The sequence below is a fragment of the Engraulis encrasicolus genome, chromosome 1, assembly GCF_034702125.1.
Source record: "Engraulis encrasicolus isolate BLACKSEA-1 chromosome 1, IST_EnEncr_1.0, whole genome shotgun sequence".
In the NCBI taxonomy this organism is placed as follows: Eukaryota; Metazoa; Chordata; class Actinopteri; order Clupeiformes; family Engraulidae; genus Engraulis; species Engraulis encrasicolus.
The window spans coordinates 38966163-38982600 of record NC_085857.1 but is presented as its reverse complement, the minus strand read 5'-3'; the positions used below and the strand labels follow the sequence as shown (position 1 = coordinate 38982600).

The following is a 16438-nucleotide window of genomic DNA, read 5'->3' as shown; positions in this document are numbered from 1 at the left end:
TCATCACTTTCTTGTGCTCGGAGGGGAGAAAGAATAGCAGCATTTAGATGAATAGGCCACCGTAATTATGCCGGTCCCCGGGGCCGTGGCATTGTAGTGCACCTGCCCCATGCCAAGAACAGCAACGGAGAACTCATGAACTCCCGCGCTGGGTTCTCTCATCGGGCTGTCCTGCTCTTTTTGCTTTGCTGCCTAATTCCTAGTTGTCGTCTTTGCCTTTTGTGGGTGTAGGAGTGTGTGGAGGAAAGTGTAGTGTAGTGTAGTGTAGTGTGTAGTGTGTGTGTGTGTGTGTGTGTGTGTGTGTGTGTGTGTGTGTGTGTGTGTGTGTGTGTGTGTGTGTGTGTGTGTGTGTGTGTGTGTGTGTGTGTGTGTGTGTGTGTGTGTGTGTGTGTGTGGTGTGGTGTGGTGTGGTGTGGTGTGGTGTGGTGTGGTGTGGTGTGGTGTGTGTGTGTGTGTGACATGTAAGTGTATGAGAGTATGCTCGTAAGTGTGCAGACGTACTTGTATGGAAATGTACACAAATGACTGTGAGTGTGTGTGTGTGTGATTGTGTTGTAATGACTCCAAGCAAAGTGAAAGTCTGTTGTATCGCTCTTGTGATTTTGTTCTGCTGGCTAACTTTGCCATGCAAGTTCAATGTGAAGCCCCTGACTCACTGGCTATTGTACGTAGCCCGAAATAGACAGACTACCAGAGCTTCCACAGAATATCCTGCAGGAATGCAAGAGAAGGGATTTTAGCTTCAAATGCCTACAATGAGTAATTGTCCCCTTGGAAAAGCGTGCGTGTGTGTGTGTGTGTGTGTGTGTGTGTGTGTGTGTGTGTGTGTGTGTGTGTGTGTGTGTGTGTGTGTGTGTGTGTGTGTGTGTGTGTGTGTGTGTGTGTGTGTGTGTGTGTGTGTGTGTGTGTGTGTGTGTGTGTGTGTGTGTGAAGGGGGTACGAAACCCAAAATAAATGCACACCCGATCCAAAACTGTCACGCACCCACACAATCAGCTTATTACTTCATGACATATGAAATAATGAACATCAAGTGTAATTTTCTGGACTATTAATAAGAAAATAAAAATGAACTATTAACATGCATTTCACGAATGGATAACAATGAACAATGGCATGACAATATGCATCATATTCATAGATTATGAAATAATGAATATTAAATGATTTTGTCTGAACTATTAAACTAATAAGATTAATGCTATTAGTACTGCTAATAATGGGGCCAAACAAAGTATTTTGATTAATAATGGAATGGCAATAAGGTTCTCCTCAGACAGAAAATAAACCTCATCTGCAATCATTTTAATACAAATCATTGCATTTCAAATAGGCCCAACTTCAAACATGTTCATAAAAAATGCATCGGGGAGTTCATGGTGAACCACTGAAAATAATTTACTGGGATCCCAACGAAGAATTCGCCCGGGCAAACACCAAAACCCCACATTCCTACACGACCAGTGCAGCCACTTGCCTGATGGAAACAGCAGGAGGGAATGGAGGAAAAGGGAGCTGAGCAGAGTAGAAGCGAATAGAGGAGAGCAGAAGAGATCAGAGGAGAGAAGAAGAACGCTGAGGAAAAGAGAGGAGAGCTAAGAGGAGAGAAGAGCTGAGGAGAGGACACTCCTGTTGTGTTGGTGAACTCGCGCTTCGCCGACACCCCGAAAACAATACAAGTTTACCCGCTGTCAGCCTAGGCACAACTGCAAATTAGAAAATTACCTTTGAATTGCGTCATCATCAATGACCTCAACACGAGGCTCAAGGGAGGACTGGAGTTTGGTTAATGGGATGTACCCAGGGCTTGTAGATGCTGGCCAAACAGTGGGGCTTGAGGCTGTCACATTTGAATATGTCGTGTGGTATCTCTACTGATTTTGGTTACTGGGGTGAGTTTCTCAAAAGGGAAGTTGTTAGCCTGTTAGCAACTTCGGTAGTTGCCAATGGGAAAATGCATTGAAAGCAACAAAGTAGCTAATGTAGTAAGCAACTTTGGTTTTGAGAAATTCACCCCAGAACAGTATTCATTAAAGTTAGTATTATCTGTAAACCACCAAATTATTTACCGTGATCCTTTTGAGAAAATAAACCCTTCATATATATTCCTGTACAGCTGGCTTATGGAAACAGCAGGAGCAATGGAGATGCGGTGGAAGGACAGAGTCAAATGCAGGGCATGATGTAGCTAGTGTTTCTCAACGGGGACAATACAGCCCCACAGGGGGCGTTGAGAAGGATACAGTTGAGAGGGGGTGGTGCTTAGTTGTCATTGGGGGCATTAGTCCATTTCATCTTTTTTAATAGTAAGGGGCTTGTGGTGGGTGTTGGAAGGCTTAGCTTAGAGTGAGGTCCAGGGGACGTTTGTTCAAAAAAAGTTGAGAACCACATGATGTAGATGCTGATTGCCAATCTCCATCAGTAGCCAAACACAGCAGTGCTGGAGAAAAGCTCCAGAGGCTGTCATCATCTGTCATCACTGGTTATGATACACGTGGCATCCTCACTGAGTTGTCTTTGGTTACAGAACACTAATCAACCAAATGAAACCTCATTAATTCAATTCATCAAAGTTTCTATTATCTGCAAACCAATAACGTGAAAGCAATGCTAAGTCCTTTGCTGTGATCCTTAAAGAATTTATGAAGTGGAAAAAGAAAACCTAAATGCACATTCCTATACAATAGTGCGTTTCAAATGGAAACAGCAGGGAGAGCAACTGAGAAGGAGTGTGCAAGGACAAACAGAGTCAGACAGAAATCAAACACAGCACAGGGCCCGTAGCCTACAACACACGCTGATTACCAAGACCCATCAACAGCCAAGGACAGCAGTGCTTCAGAACTCTAGATGCAGGCATCTGTTCCAACAGGATTTCTGTGGCTGCATTCATTCCTGTGGTGTCTAGAAGCGAAAACGTTTGACCACTCACTACCCCTAACTACTTTCTGACTTATACAGGAGGTGTCAATCCAGGGTTCCGAAAGTAATCCTTATTTCACATATTTAATCCCACCAGCTCTGAATCAGCTGATTGCAATGAGTACTCAAAAGACAGGTGGACCAATTACGCAGCGAAGTCACCTGTGTTGGAAGGAAACTGTGGCAGGATTAACAGGGCGAAAAGACCGGCCACGACGAGATTCAAGCGACAGAGAATTGCTTCTGTGCAATACGAGCGATTGAAGAGACTAGAGTATGTAGAGTATTAAAAGCCGAATGCAAGCATTCCAACATTCCCATTGGCTGTTGCGTCAAATCTAATTTGCGTAACATTCCCAGGAGTTCAACTACAAACTGTAGCTCTCGTCGCGCGAATCGGATCTAGTCGCCCGGATCGCTTTTGTCGCATGACTTTATACAAAGTCAATTACTTCCGTCGCTGGCCTCACTCATGTCGCGGCCTGTGTATTCATGCGCCTACCCTTTCCTGACAGGATTTTTTACAACTACTATACACTTCACACGGTGCAACCAACTGCTGCTGACTAGGCCAAGGCGACTATGGTTATTTTAGGCCAGGGGTCAAACGCCTCAGCAGGTATTATTATCACTCGCTCCGTGTGGCATCTTTGTCGTCTGTGTCATTTGTATGCTGACTATGTTTACAGTAACTGCAAAACAACATTTATGTCGTCAATGCACAATTTAAAAAAAAACATTGAGGTGCAGAAAAAGATTTGTTTATCAACGTAGGTCCAATTTAATGACAATCTGTCGATTATCTGTCTTGGATTTGTTCTGTTAGCTGACAGACAAAAAGCGGGCAGAGATCTAAAAACACATTGGGGTGAAGATAATATTTCTATATGTGTGGTCTTGGTGGTGGTTGTCCTGCTACAGGGGTGACACTGCGGGGGGTGATTGTAAAAGCTGGTAACTGTGTCAGCAGACAGGTGAGCAGCCTGGTTGGGAGCAGTGGCAGGGCAGGGCTGGGCAGAGCAGTAACAGAGAGACCTCCTGTGGCGGCCTGGTATTTATGGGAATTAGGCCGGCATGTGGAGGGGAAGATGACACACTCCAGGACACCACAGACACAGACCAACCATCTCTGTGCCTCTCCCTGTTTCACCGTCTAGTCCAGTGGTTCTTAACCTTTTTTTTGAACAAACACCCCTTTGACTTCATCATAAACCTCCAAACGCCCACTTGACATAATAATAATAAAGCCTGCCAACGCCCTCCTTAGAATTGAAAAATGAAATAGACTAATGGCAACGAAGCAACCCCTTTCTCTGCTGTATCCTTCTCAACATCCCCCAAAGGCTTCCTAACGCCCCCTGGGGGGCTGTGGAGCCCCCACTGGGAAACACTAGTCTATTCTTTCCCATCCTCTCAGAGACACACATAGGCGGTGTCCAAAGCGGTCGATTAGGACTGGATAATGCTGCTTATTTCCTGAATGAATCAATCCAGTCCCAACTCCCAAGTCAATTCTCAACTCAATAAACTATGGCCCTGCCGTGGCCATCCGGTAGGGCACTCGTCTGCCATGCGGCTAACCAGGGTTCCATTCCCGGCCCGGGTCCTTCGCCGACCCCTCCCCGTTGCTCTCCCTATTTGCTTCCTTTCTACCGCTCGTACTGTCCTGTCCATAATAAAGTCTAAAAGACCAAAACAAATCTTTAAAAAGAAAAAAAAAAACTCAATAAACTATGATGTCTGGAGTAATCCTGGTGTTGACATGATGGTTGAAGAGTGTTGTTAGGCACACAACACAGAGCTGAATGGTGTAATTCATAACATTGTTGTTGATTCAGACGTATTTGTAACTGGAGTTTGCACTTCTTCCTACAGCAGAGCTGCCCACTCTGCGGAAACTCACATGGCAACAGATAGAGAAGCGGCAGATTGCTGAGAGCAGGCCCACTGGCAAGGGGGAACAAAGGGGTATGTTGTCCGGGGCCCAGAGAGATAGGGGGCCCAGAGCTGGGTCCCCGTTACCTACATTGTATGTACTGGGTAAGGGGCCTTTTCAGATGACTTTGTCCTGGGCCCAGCAAAAGCTGTCAGCGGCCTTGGCTGAGAGGTTTCTCCATATTGTGAATCATACACTCACATGATGACTTTCCTTTACTCAAAGATAGATCACTACCTTAAAATACTTTTTCTTTCACAGCACTTTCCGTTGTTGCATGTTAAGTGGAAATGGTTGACGACAATAACATACCTCAGGGGACATGTGTCATGTGGAAAGCAGTGTCGTAATGGTTAGCGAGTTGGTCATGGAATTTGAAAGTTTATAGGTTTGAATGATATATTATCGATAAGAAGCAAGGCACCGCTCGAGGCCAGACACCATAACAAACACCCTCTATCCATGTTTTTTGATATCAGACATCAGTATCACATCATGATGACCCTCATCGACCACTACCGGGTACTTAATTATCTGTTTGTCTTTCACAGTACTTTCGGTTGTGGTGCGTGACGTGCTTACCGTTTTGCTCGTCCAGCTCGTTGCCGATCTCCTGTCCCATCTGCTTCTGTCGGCTGATGACGGCGGCCAGCGCATCCAGTCCTGCATCCTGAGCTGCAGAGGGAGACGCATGAGAATGAGAAGAAGGCCTTGGAAGAAGAGGCCTTGGAATATGTGTCTGATTGACCGTAGTAAAAACCAGACTCAGGTAGGCTCAGGGTCATTTTGGAGACACAGATTTTGTGTGGTCTCCATTTCATGTTGCCCGCTGAGCGAGCTGGGGTCGTAACAAAAACCTAAATAAAAACTATGATAGTTTGTAGGTTACAAGTGGCAACTAGTAATTTAGAAAAAAAATTAAAATAATGATGATTTGAAGCTTGGAAGCACTATCAGATTACATCATGTGGTTGTTCTCTGGACTAAAGGGTAACATAACTTTGAAAGGGCATATCACGATACTGCCTTCTTGGACAGCGATCCAGTATTGTTTCTCTGTGTATCGCGATTTCCCGATTTGATGCGATTTCGCTCCAGCCCTATTACTCACACATTTCAGTTGTCACTGGCTTTGGACTTTTTTTTTAAAAAAGCATCACCAGCCAGCAGGCAAATCTTTAACATCTCATCTCAGAATTAGAAAGCAATCCATGATGCTGCCCTCTGACATTAGTGAAAGGGTTACACTGTGCATCAGCACCTATTGAGGGGTCAGAAAAGTTAGACACTTGGAAATTCTGCCTCATCTTGCAGTCCGATTCACTGACACTTAATGAGCTGGCAGCAAAGGCAGATGAGGAAATTAATGAACTGAATTATTGCTGTATCGCAAATGGTGCACTTGTGCACTTCAGTGTTCATGTTTTAGTGCATATGGCATAATAATTACGCACTAAACATAGTGCCGGAAGTGCACAAGTGCACCATTTGAGACACAACTTATGTGTTAAGCAAGTTACAGGCAGAGACTGGACTTTCACTCTCTCGAGGCAGTCAGTACACTGTCGACCTGTACCTTAAGCTTGACAACTTGTTGAAAACATGATGTATGATTTTGGTGAGGTGGCGCTGAAAATTTAGCTAGGAGACCATTGTATCTGCATGCAAATCAACTCCGACACACACATGCATGCACATGCACACACACACACACACACACACACACACACACACACGAACGTGCAGACTCACGCACGCACGCGCACGCACACACGCGCACACACACACACGCACGCACACACACGCACACACGCACACACGCACACACACACGCACACACGCACACACGCACACACGCACACACACACGCACACACACACACACACACACACACACACACACACACGCACACACCATGCAGTCTACTCGAAGACCTGTGGGGGGGCTAAAATAACATTACGGAAATATACAAATTCCAGCTTAAATAAGCCATTTGCGAAAGGAGGAAACAATTTGTGTGATTTCACAAGGAAACCATTTGTGGGGGGTGGCGGGGGGGCAGGGGGGTTGACAAGGCGCTGGACTGGAACCGTGGCACCATGGGGCAGCAGGCTGCCTCTACCTCTACCCTGCCTACAGCGCCAGCTGACGGGCCACTGAGTCACTCATACTTTACCCCCCATGATGGCAACCGTGGTAATTACTCTAACTGTGTGTGTGTGTGTGTGTGTGTGTGTGTGTGTGTGTGTGTGTGTGTGTGTGTGTGTGTGTGTGTGTGTGTGTGTGTGTGTGTGTGTGTGCGTGTGTGTGTGTGTGTGTGTGTGTGTGTGTGTGTGTGTGCGTGTGTGTGATACGCATACATGACAGCCATATGACTGCTGTGTGTGGGTTGGTGGGTGGGTGAGCGTGAGTGTGTGTGTGTGTGTGTGTGTGTGTGTGTGTGTGTGTGTGTGTGAACGAGTGCGTGCGTCTGTCCGTGTGTGTGTGTGTGTGTGTGTGTGTCTGTGCACACGTAGGGCATGTACTGTATGCATGTGTGTCTGTGATTGTATGCACGCAACAGAGTGTTCTTGTGCGTAGTATGTATACGTGTGTGGAAAGGGCCCATACACGTGCATTTTAAAACATTACAGCCATATGACGAGGTTCAGTGCATCACTCGGCTATTGACCTTTATACACGGCTAGTGTCAAAACTCAAATGAATGCACGTTAGGCTCGGGACTGAAGCACAGACTCATGCATCACATACACATGTCTGCAAGGCCTGGACAGACCTCCACTAGAGTTTAAGAACAATGTAAACACATGTACTTTTTACACATTAGACTCTATGTGGGGACTTCAGCTCAAGTGACACGAATGAGCTAACTGTTCAACAAATTTCTGCACTGGGTCTATTCGTTTAGGCTATAGATCAGTGTTGTAACAAGACTCTGTACAGGCCCTTTTGTTTAAGCCTATACATCACTACTGTAAGTGGAGGGTACATTTTCTAAGATGTCTCAGATGCTGAGACTTTCTTTTTTAGCTTATAGATCATTACTGTGTGGGAAGGGATATATTTTGTGGGGTGTTTTAGATGTGACGGGTAGCCTAAACAAACTAGTAGTACATCCGAGGAAGGTTGTAGAGAGTGATGCTTCGATGTGAAGTGATGTGATATATTGAATTTGATGTCAAAGTGATGCACAAGTGTGAAACATTTCCCTCTGGGGAGTTTTAGAACTGGCTGGCTGCCTAAACAATTGACATAAGGACAATTGACTGTAAGGAACTGTTGTAGAAAGTGATGCATTGATGGGAAGAGAAGTGATGTATTGATACCAAAGCAATTGGAAGTTGGGGTGGGCACATCCACAAGGCAGTAATTCAGGTGGCAGACAAAAAAGTGGTAAGCTGTGTGATGAATTGGTCCGTACACTGAGCAACGTTCCGATCCAACAAACGTTGGATCGAAACGTTGCCATGTAAAAATGAAATTAAGTATTTTTGGAGTTAATACCCAGTTGATGCTAATGCAATGCACGTGTGCAAAATAGTTCCTACTGAGCTTAAACAACTGTGTAGAAAGTGATGCACTTACAGTGTATGTGAAGGTGTAGTAATGCGTTGATGTGAAATTGATGCATGTTGATTGAAGTGATGCGTGATGTGAAAGTGATGCTTGTGTGTATACAATATATCCCACCGAGCTGGCTGCTAACCTAAACAAGCTACATCCGAAGAGCGTTTGTAGGGAAAGCGATGCACTTATGTGAAGTGAAGTGAGGCGGTGATGTGAAAGTGATGCATGTTCTGTATGTGTGCGCGTGCGCGCGTGCGTGCGTGCGTGCGTGCGACGTGAGTGGTCCAAACAAACCTTCGATGATCTGCTGCTGCTGGTGTTTGATCTCCCCGAAGCTGAGTCCTCGCGTTTCGTCCGACTCGTCCACCAACCAGGGGTTCACCGCTCCGCCCTGCCCGTCTGCTCCACCAATCAGATTGGACCTGTGGTGGCGGGGGGACGCACACATAGAAAGTGTGACAGAACTCAGAAACGGATTGTCAACACCAGGGTTTTCCCCCAGCTCTTTGTCATTCAGGTGGCCACCTTGACAACAACCAAGTCCCACCTTAACGACTAACTTCTCTCAAGATTTCCTATTGCGAATTGGATATGTTCTTTTCAGTTCTGTGGAAAACATTGCATGCAGACACAATTTCACACACAATTAAAACATACACAGATCCAACCAGCAGGCCTGCAGACACGAGGTGGATACGGGGTCAGGATGGGGCCTCATGAACAGATTGTCAATGTTGTAGCAACAAAGCTACAATTTCACACAAAAACATCAAACAGCTGAACTGACACACTGCCATAAACACACACACACACACACACACGCACACACGCACACACACACACACACACACACGTGTGCACGCACACACACACACACACACACACACACACACACACACACACAAACACACACACACACACACACAAGCACGAAAGTACACGCGTGTGCGCGCACACACGCACACACACACACACACACACACACACACACACACACACACACACACACACACACACACACACACACAAGTTGAATAAGGGTCAAGATGGGGCTAAAACAGATTATCGGAATTGTTGCAACAGAGCTACAATTTCCCACAAAAACAACAACAGACGATCCAAAACAGCAGAGCTGCCACTGATCATAAACTTCGGCAATCAATCACAGACAGAATATCTGCACACAGTCTTGCCAATGATCAGTGTTGCCAGATTGGGCGGTTTCCCGTACAGTTGGGCTGCTTAGGATGGCCGTCTGCGGGTACATTTTTTTAGTGGCATTTAGCAGAAAACCATGCCCAATTTTTGGCCATAGAAATCAATAGAATTGGGCGGGATTTAGTGCTTCCAGGCGGGCTCTCAGCATTTTTTGGGCTGGAAACCATCAGCCTCATCTGGCAACCCTGCCAATGATCCTCAAAAGCATTAGACCGACCCCCACCATCTGCGCCACGTATGTGCCACATGCTGCACCCCGGTGCATATTTCGACCATCACGTACCAAACACGCAACGTGTACACACACTTGTCCAAATGTGTTGGAGATCAAGGCGCAGCGTGTTTATTTAGACGTCGAGGGGCTGTCATCAGCTGCGCTTCGACGCCGCGGTGAAACGATGAGACGACAATGCTATTGCGCAACCAAACAAAAACAACCGGAAGGGTACTCGTTCGCTCACTCACTGGCTCGCTCGCTCACTGCGTGCCTTCCAATATGTGACCTTGCGTCCTCCACTTGTGCTTGTGGCCTCGTACCAGGAAGTAATACGTCGTGATGACATCACTGACAACAGCATTATATCTCAATAACTCGCAAAAGCTCAATTGTAAAGTCATTTTCTGATTTTCAAACAGGATGGTAAATGAAGAATAGTCCCCCAAAAATGATTTTGGCTAGGCTGACAGCGGGGAAACGTACTTGTTTTCTCCACAGAGGCGGGGCATCAGCAAAACGTGAGGCCACAAGCACAAGTCTTCTTCCTCTGCCTTCCTGCTTTTTCTGCCTCTCCTCTAAACCTCTCCTTTTAAATCTATCTCTAACAATGATTTTTTTTCCCATTTGTTAAGCACTTTGAGTTACATGCCTTGTATGACACAGTGCTATACAAATACAATTATTATTATTATTATTATTATTATTATTATTATTATTACAAGTGGAGGACGCAAGGTCGCATATTGGAATGCACACACTGGCTCAATTTCTAGCTCACGGTGTAGACGAGTTGAGAAAAGAAGCACGCCTAATTGCCCTCAGGCCCCGACCGAGCATTTTGCTTCAGGCCCCCAGTTCTCTCTCTCTCTCTCTCTCCGTCTGACAAGCCTCGTGGCATTAAAAAAAGACTATTATGCGGTTTTGCGCTATTCTTGTAACTAACGAAGGCAAGCTGTTGCCGTGGGTCAGACCCCGAGGCCACTGCGATGCTGCGACGAGGACCCCGGGTCCCCTCGCAGCGCCGTCTGAGCAGTGTCATCTACTGGTCACACTCAAGAAGTCACAAGTCTGACTGCCAGCCACAGACACCAGGCAGACACACAGCGAGAGGTTGTCATGTCAAATAGGACAAGCGCTCAACGGTTGTAAAATGGTTTTTCACGGTTTAGTGATACCGCGGTTAACTTGTTGTTGGGGTCAAGAATACGAAAGAGCAAGTTCAACTTTTGACATTTCCTCTTTTCTGTCTTTAGTTTCCGCAGATATATCTTTATTTAGGTTGCGAAAACAAAAATATACATTCTTCTCCTCCTGGGCCGAGTTAACTTCAAAGGAAAAACCTTCCATTGTCTTGAAGGCACCAAGTCGAAACGATTTACTATTTTGACTTCCTTGTCTAAGCATGACATCAAATATCTAGGTAAAGAAACCAGTCTAGGGAGTCTTAGGAGTCTTGAAATGATTTTGATAGGCCCTATGAATCAATGAGTCATCTACCTTATCAGATGATTCGGTCATTCCTGCATCTACTTGGGTGTGAATACAGTACTAATCATTTCAGAAAGAAACCATGTTCACCACAACTTAAATCTCTCCTTTTTTTTTTACAATTTTCCTCATTTATTTTGAAACATCCATAATCCATAAAAGAAATGTACAAATGCGCCTTTCCTCACTCCCCTTCCCTCCTGCCTCTCTTCTTCTCCTCTCTCTCTCTATCCCTATCTCTTTCTATCTCTTGTCGGAATTCTGGGGCAATTCCCGGCTATTCTTGTAGCCCTTGTATATTTTGTGTATTTTGTACATTTTAGTCCTTGTGGCTCTCTCCGTCTCTTCCTCTGTCTCTCTCTCTCCCTCCCTCTCTCCTTTCCAAGGCGCAATTAATCCCCGGACTTGTGCAGTGCAGTCCAGTCCAGTCCAGGGTGTTGGGTAGGTGGGTGGGATGACCAGGCCAGGGTCATCCTGCGTTGGCACTAATCTCTCTGACATGTTTGGTAACTCTCGCGCTGTGCTGCTCGGGCTCGGCCCAGCGTGGCGCCGCCCGACCCACTTCCTCCCCGGCCTCCAACGCCCAACCCCCCACCGCCCCCCAGCTCCCGCTCCCGCCAGGTCGGCTCCAGGCGTGAAGATTAGACTCTTATCCAATTAACCTCCCACTGCATCTGCCAAGTTAATCAGGCAGACCGACCAACTTGCCACACTCAGAGCCACTGACAGCTTTTTAGCCGGATCCAGGACAAAGTCATGTAAAAGGGCCCTCGCCCAACGCTGACACATACAATGTGCGGAGGACCCAATTCTGGGGCCCCTCTCTCTCTGGGCCCTGGACAACTGACCCCTTTGTCCCCACCATTGTGAGCTTCCCTGGCCACGCCAGGCAGGCGTCACACTAGAGTGTGTCCGTACCAGTCCAGAGGGAGCGGGGGGTTTCCAAGGAGGGGGCATAGGGGTGGTTTGGGTCAAGCAGGCGCCCCACGATTTTACTAATTACCACCTCGCACATCAAGATCAAATAATATGTAAGCGAGGGATGGCCGGGGAGAGAGGTCTCGGCCACAGTAGACCTGCGGGCCGAACATTGGCGCTGCTGTGTCTGTTTTTGTGCTTGATTACAGACTAATTACCAATATTGTTTTGTGACTGTGATAACCCTTCTGTAACAAGCACATACACGCACGCACGCACGCACTCACGAACGAACGCATGTACGTACGTACACACACACACACACCTTCCCTGCATGCATCCACCCTGAGAAGTTAGCGAAGGGCAGAAATAGTTCAGGTTAGTCAAGCAAGTCTAATGCCACCCCTCAAAAAAACCTCCCAGACAAAAGACCACACACACTGAGCCCCATCTCCCAAACTTCCTTACCCCCCTCCGCCCCCCCATCCACCCAAAATCCCCCTTCAAAATCAAACACAAGCTTTCTCGAAATAGTTGGCTTTAAAGTTTTTTGTTCTTTCTGCCCCTTCGCACTGATGTCTAGCGCTCCGATCACATGATGAAGCTCGGTTGCTGTAATTCATTGGCTGACATCTGATTCGGTTACAGAACCGACGCCACACAAATGGTACGCCATCCATAAAAAAAGATTAAAGCGCCCAGGCCTTAACCCACACACATTCAGTCTCACACAAATTCAGTCACACACACACACACACACACACACACATTCAGTCTCACACAAATTCAGTCACACACACACACACACACACACACACACACACACACACACACACACACACACACACACACACACACACACACACACACACACACACACACACACACACACACACACACACACACACTTAACACTTTAAAGCGCCACTAAGTGGATGAATCCAGCTGTGTTGTGGAGAACAGGTTGCCTTTTGTGGCGGGAAACAGAAAGAGAAAATCTACAAAAGGAGTAAAGCGTGGATCAAGCCAGTCACAAAAGGAGGATAGGATGCATGAAAAAAGGAGGATGCCTTTCAATTCCCTTTATTTGATCAACAAGTGATTGATCCCAATGTTCTGCACTGAATTGGAGAGAAATAGTCAGGAGGGTTAGGGGTGTCAAAGCGGGCATGTTCCCCCTCAAATTTCCTAGTTAGATCTAACGCACATCCCTTTTAGCCAGTGCAGGGTTAAAACGTAAAGCTCCTTCCTTACCCTCAAATTTCCACGAAAAAAAAAAACTTGAATAGTCACCTCCTAATAAAAATACTGTTAAATTATCCTAAATTAAACATATTTTACAATGCATACGGTACATATTGAACAATACATTTCCAGACCTCACCCCCCCCCCCCCCCAACCAATCACTGAGCAGAAATCTCCCCTCCCTCTCTACCTCCTCTTCTCATCTCTGTGTAAAAAAAAAACTGGCATTAACCTCTCGGCCAGCCCTGACAATTATTAACCGAGGCCGGCCCTGTCGAGACTGCTTGGGTTTTAGACCTACTACCCTTCCTTTAAATTAAAAATGAGAGTGGGGTGGTAGGGAGGGGGGAGGGCAGGAACTGGGCTTGGAAGGGCACAGGAAGTGTGTGTCCCGGGCGTAGTGGGAGCCCACCCAATTTCCCCTCCGCTTGGGCGTCCAAACACACACGCACACACGCACACACGCACACGCGCACGCACGCACGCACGCACGCACGCACGCACGCACGCACAAACACACACATGAGGTGGCCAGGTCAAGCTTGACGGTAGACGACTGGCTGGCTGGACGGATGGATGGAGAATGACCGCGTTGTGCGTTCTAGGAACCCCACTGACTGCGTTGCTGTAGGAGGGGCGAACAGGGCATTTGCCCCTGGGCCCAGGGCCCTCCAGTATTGATAGTGGGGGCCCTATTATGCCCTTATGGCTGCAATGGGGGGGGGCTATCAGTGTTTTTCCCTGGGGCCAGGTGTGCAATTGGTCCACCACTGAACCCTACTGACCGCTTTGTTCTCCCTCAAGAGCCTCCTGCTACATCAGAGCTGTCACTTAGATTAGAAGAAGTAAATGCACCCAGGATATAGCTGGTGGCACCAACTAACCCACCAACCCGCTCGCCAGGCTCTTTGAACCTCGCTCACCTCGCTGCCTTTTCGGAAGAGGAAGTGGGTGCAATGGAGAGTGATAGACTGTAAACTGATCTGACCGTGTGTGACAGGCGGGCGGATGTGTGTAGTGCGAGTGTTAGTGCGGCCGTGTGTGTGAAGAAGATAGCACATACGTTTTATGTAGATGCGTGACTGTGTGTTTCAGTGTGTGTGTGTGTGTGTGTGTGTGTGTGTGTGTGTGTGTGTGTGTGTGTGTGTGTGTGTGTGTGTGTGTGTGTGTGTGTGTGTGTGTGTGTGTGTGTGTGTGTGTGTGTGTGTGTGTGTGTGTGTGTGTGTGTGTCAGCAGAATCCCTATGTACTTTTCTTGAGGTGCCAAACCTGTGATCATCATCGCCCCATCAGCATCCATAAACAAGCGTCAGTGGATGCAGCCACTTGGAGCATCCAGAGAGACTGACAGAGAGAGAGAGAGAGAGAGAGAGAGAGAGAGAGAGAGAGAGAGAGAGAGAGAGAGAGAGAGAGAGAGAGGAGAGAGAGAGAGAGAGAGAGAGAGAGAGAGAGAGAGAGAGAGAGAGAGAGAGAGAAAATTCTGAACTCTGGTGCACTCTTTTGCGGTTTGAACTGCGCTTCCCTGGCAGAGCAAGTTGTCAGGTCCAATGGTACAGCTCATCTCAAATCTCCTTCTGACTTATTTAGCGACATTTAAAAAAAAAAAAACAGTTTTCATCGCAATCCAACAGGACAGCAACTGGCACAGAATGTAACAGAAAACTACTCACGGATTTGGAAATGAGCGAAATATGTCAGGTTCAAAGGTAAAGGTTCAGAAAATTAAAACCCCGCCAAAAATGTGATCCAATCAGCTCTGAATAAGCAGATCATAATGAGCCAAGATAGACAGGTAGGCAGATAGGCCGGCTACGAACTCTGTGAATCCTCCTGGGCAGGAAGGAAACTGTGATGAATGGAGGGGCAAAACGCACACCAGAAAAGGAGATGCTGGCAACCAGTAAAACACTTGCAGGAGGAGAGAAGTGCCGCACAGTCCCGAGATGCATAAATGAGTTGTTAATGTGACCTGAGGAAGGCCGGTAGGCCGAAACGCGGTCACATTAAAAACGTATTTATACAACTCTGGAGTGTGCTCTTGCAGGAACGAAACTGTGGCAGGACTTTAACTTTCTGAACCTCAAACTTTGCTGAAACCTGTTGGGAGGGCAGTTAAGAGGTGATGCACAGGGCAGGGAGCCGGAAGGAGGGTAGCAAAAGACCTACTACGTACGTGGTGCTCAGAGTTGAACAGAAAACATGTCAGGAAGTCAGACTGTCTTGTGGATGCAGGTAGGGTGGCAGGGAGAGTGGGCACAGGTCAGTGAGTGGGGGTGAATGGGAGGGAGGAAGTTATGGTCCTATGTGGTCTTAGCTCGCATGCTGCGACTTGGAATGTAACAGACAACACTCCAGGAAGTGTGATTGTCTGGTGCCGTGCTTAAAGTTTTCACAACTATTGGGGGCTCGGACCCGATAAACAATACCACTCAAATAAATAGTCAAACAGCGATACACACACAACTATTATTTTGATTTTTTTCAACACAGTTTGAGAATCATTGGTCTGGTGTATAAAGAGGCAGGGGGAGGCAGAGACTGGCCAGGGATAGGAGTGGGAGGAGGGGAGCTAGGAGGCCTACCTACCAGGTGCTACGTGGCCTTACGTTACCTGACAGGTTCCGACTCAGAATTTAACAGAAAACATGGTCAGGATGTGAGATTGTCTGGGGAATGGGGAGATACGTAGACGGGAGGAAGAGACACAGATCGGGGGACCAGAGAGAGAGAGAGAGAGAGAGAGAGAGAGAGAGAGACAGACAGAGAGGGTCCTACGTGACCTTACCTGGCGGGCTCCGACACGCCGACGTCTCCTTTGAAGGTGGTGAGGAGCTGCCTCTCCCGTGTCACCAGGCTGTCCAGCAGGTTCTGTCTTCTGTCCGCCTCCACTTGGATACTGGACAGGACGCGTGTTAAAGATTACAAGA

At 47.1% G+C, this 16438-nt stretch overlaps 1 protein-coding gene across 1 annotated transcript in view; it reads right to left on the bottom strand.

Annotated features, from left to right (window-relative positions):
- Positions 1 to 16438, bottom strand: part of stx8 (syntaxin 8) — a 95616-nt gene that overhangs the window by 67452 nt on the left and 11726 nt on the right. The window contains exons 4-6 of the mRNA XM_063220920.1: positions 16297 to 16407; positions 8720 to 8847; positions 5441 to 5533 (exon numbers count right to left, since the gene is read on the bottom strand). Coding sequence (XP_063076990.1) covers positions 5441 to 5533; positions 8720 to 8847; positions 16297 to 16407 — 332 coding nt within the window. The remainder of the gene's footprint in view (positions 1 to 5440; positions 5534 to 8719; positions 8848 to 16296; positions 16408 to 16438) is intronic.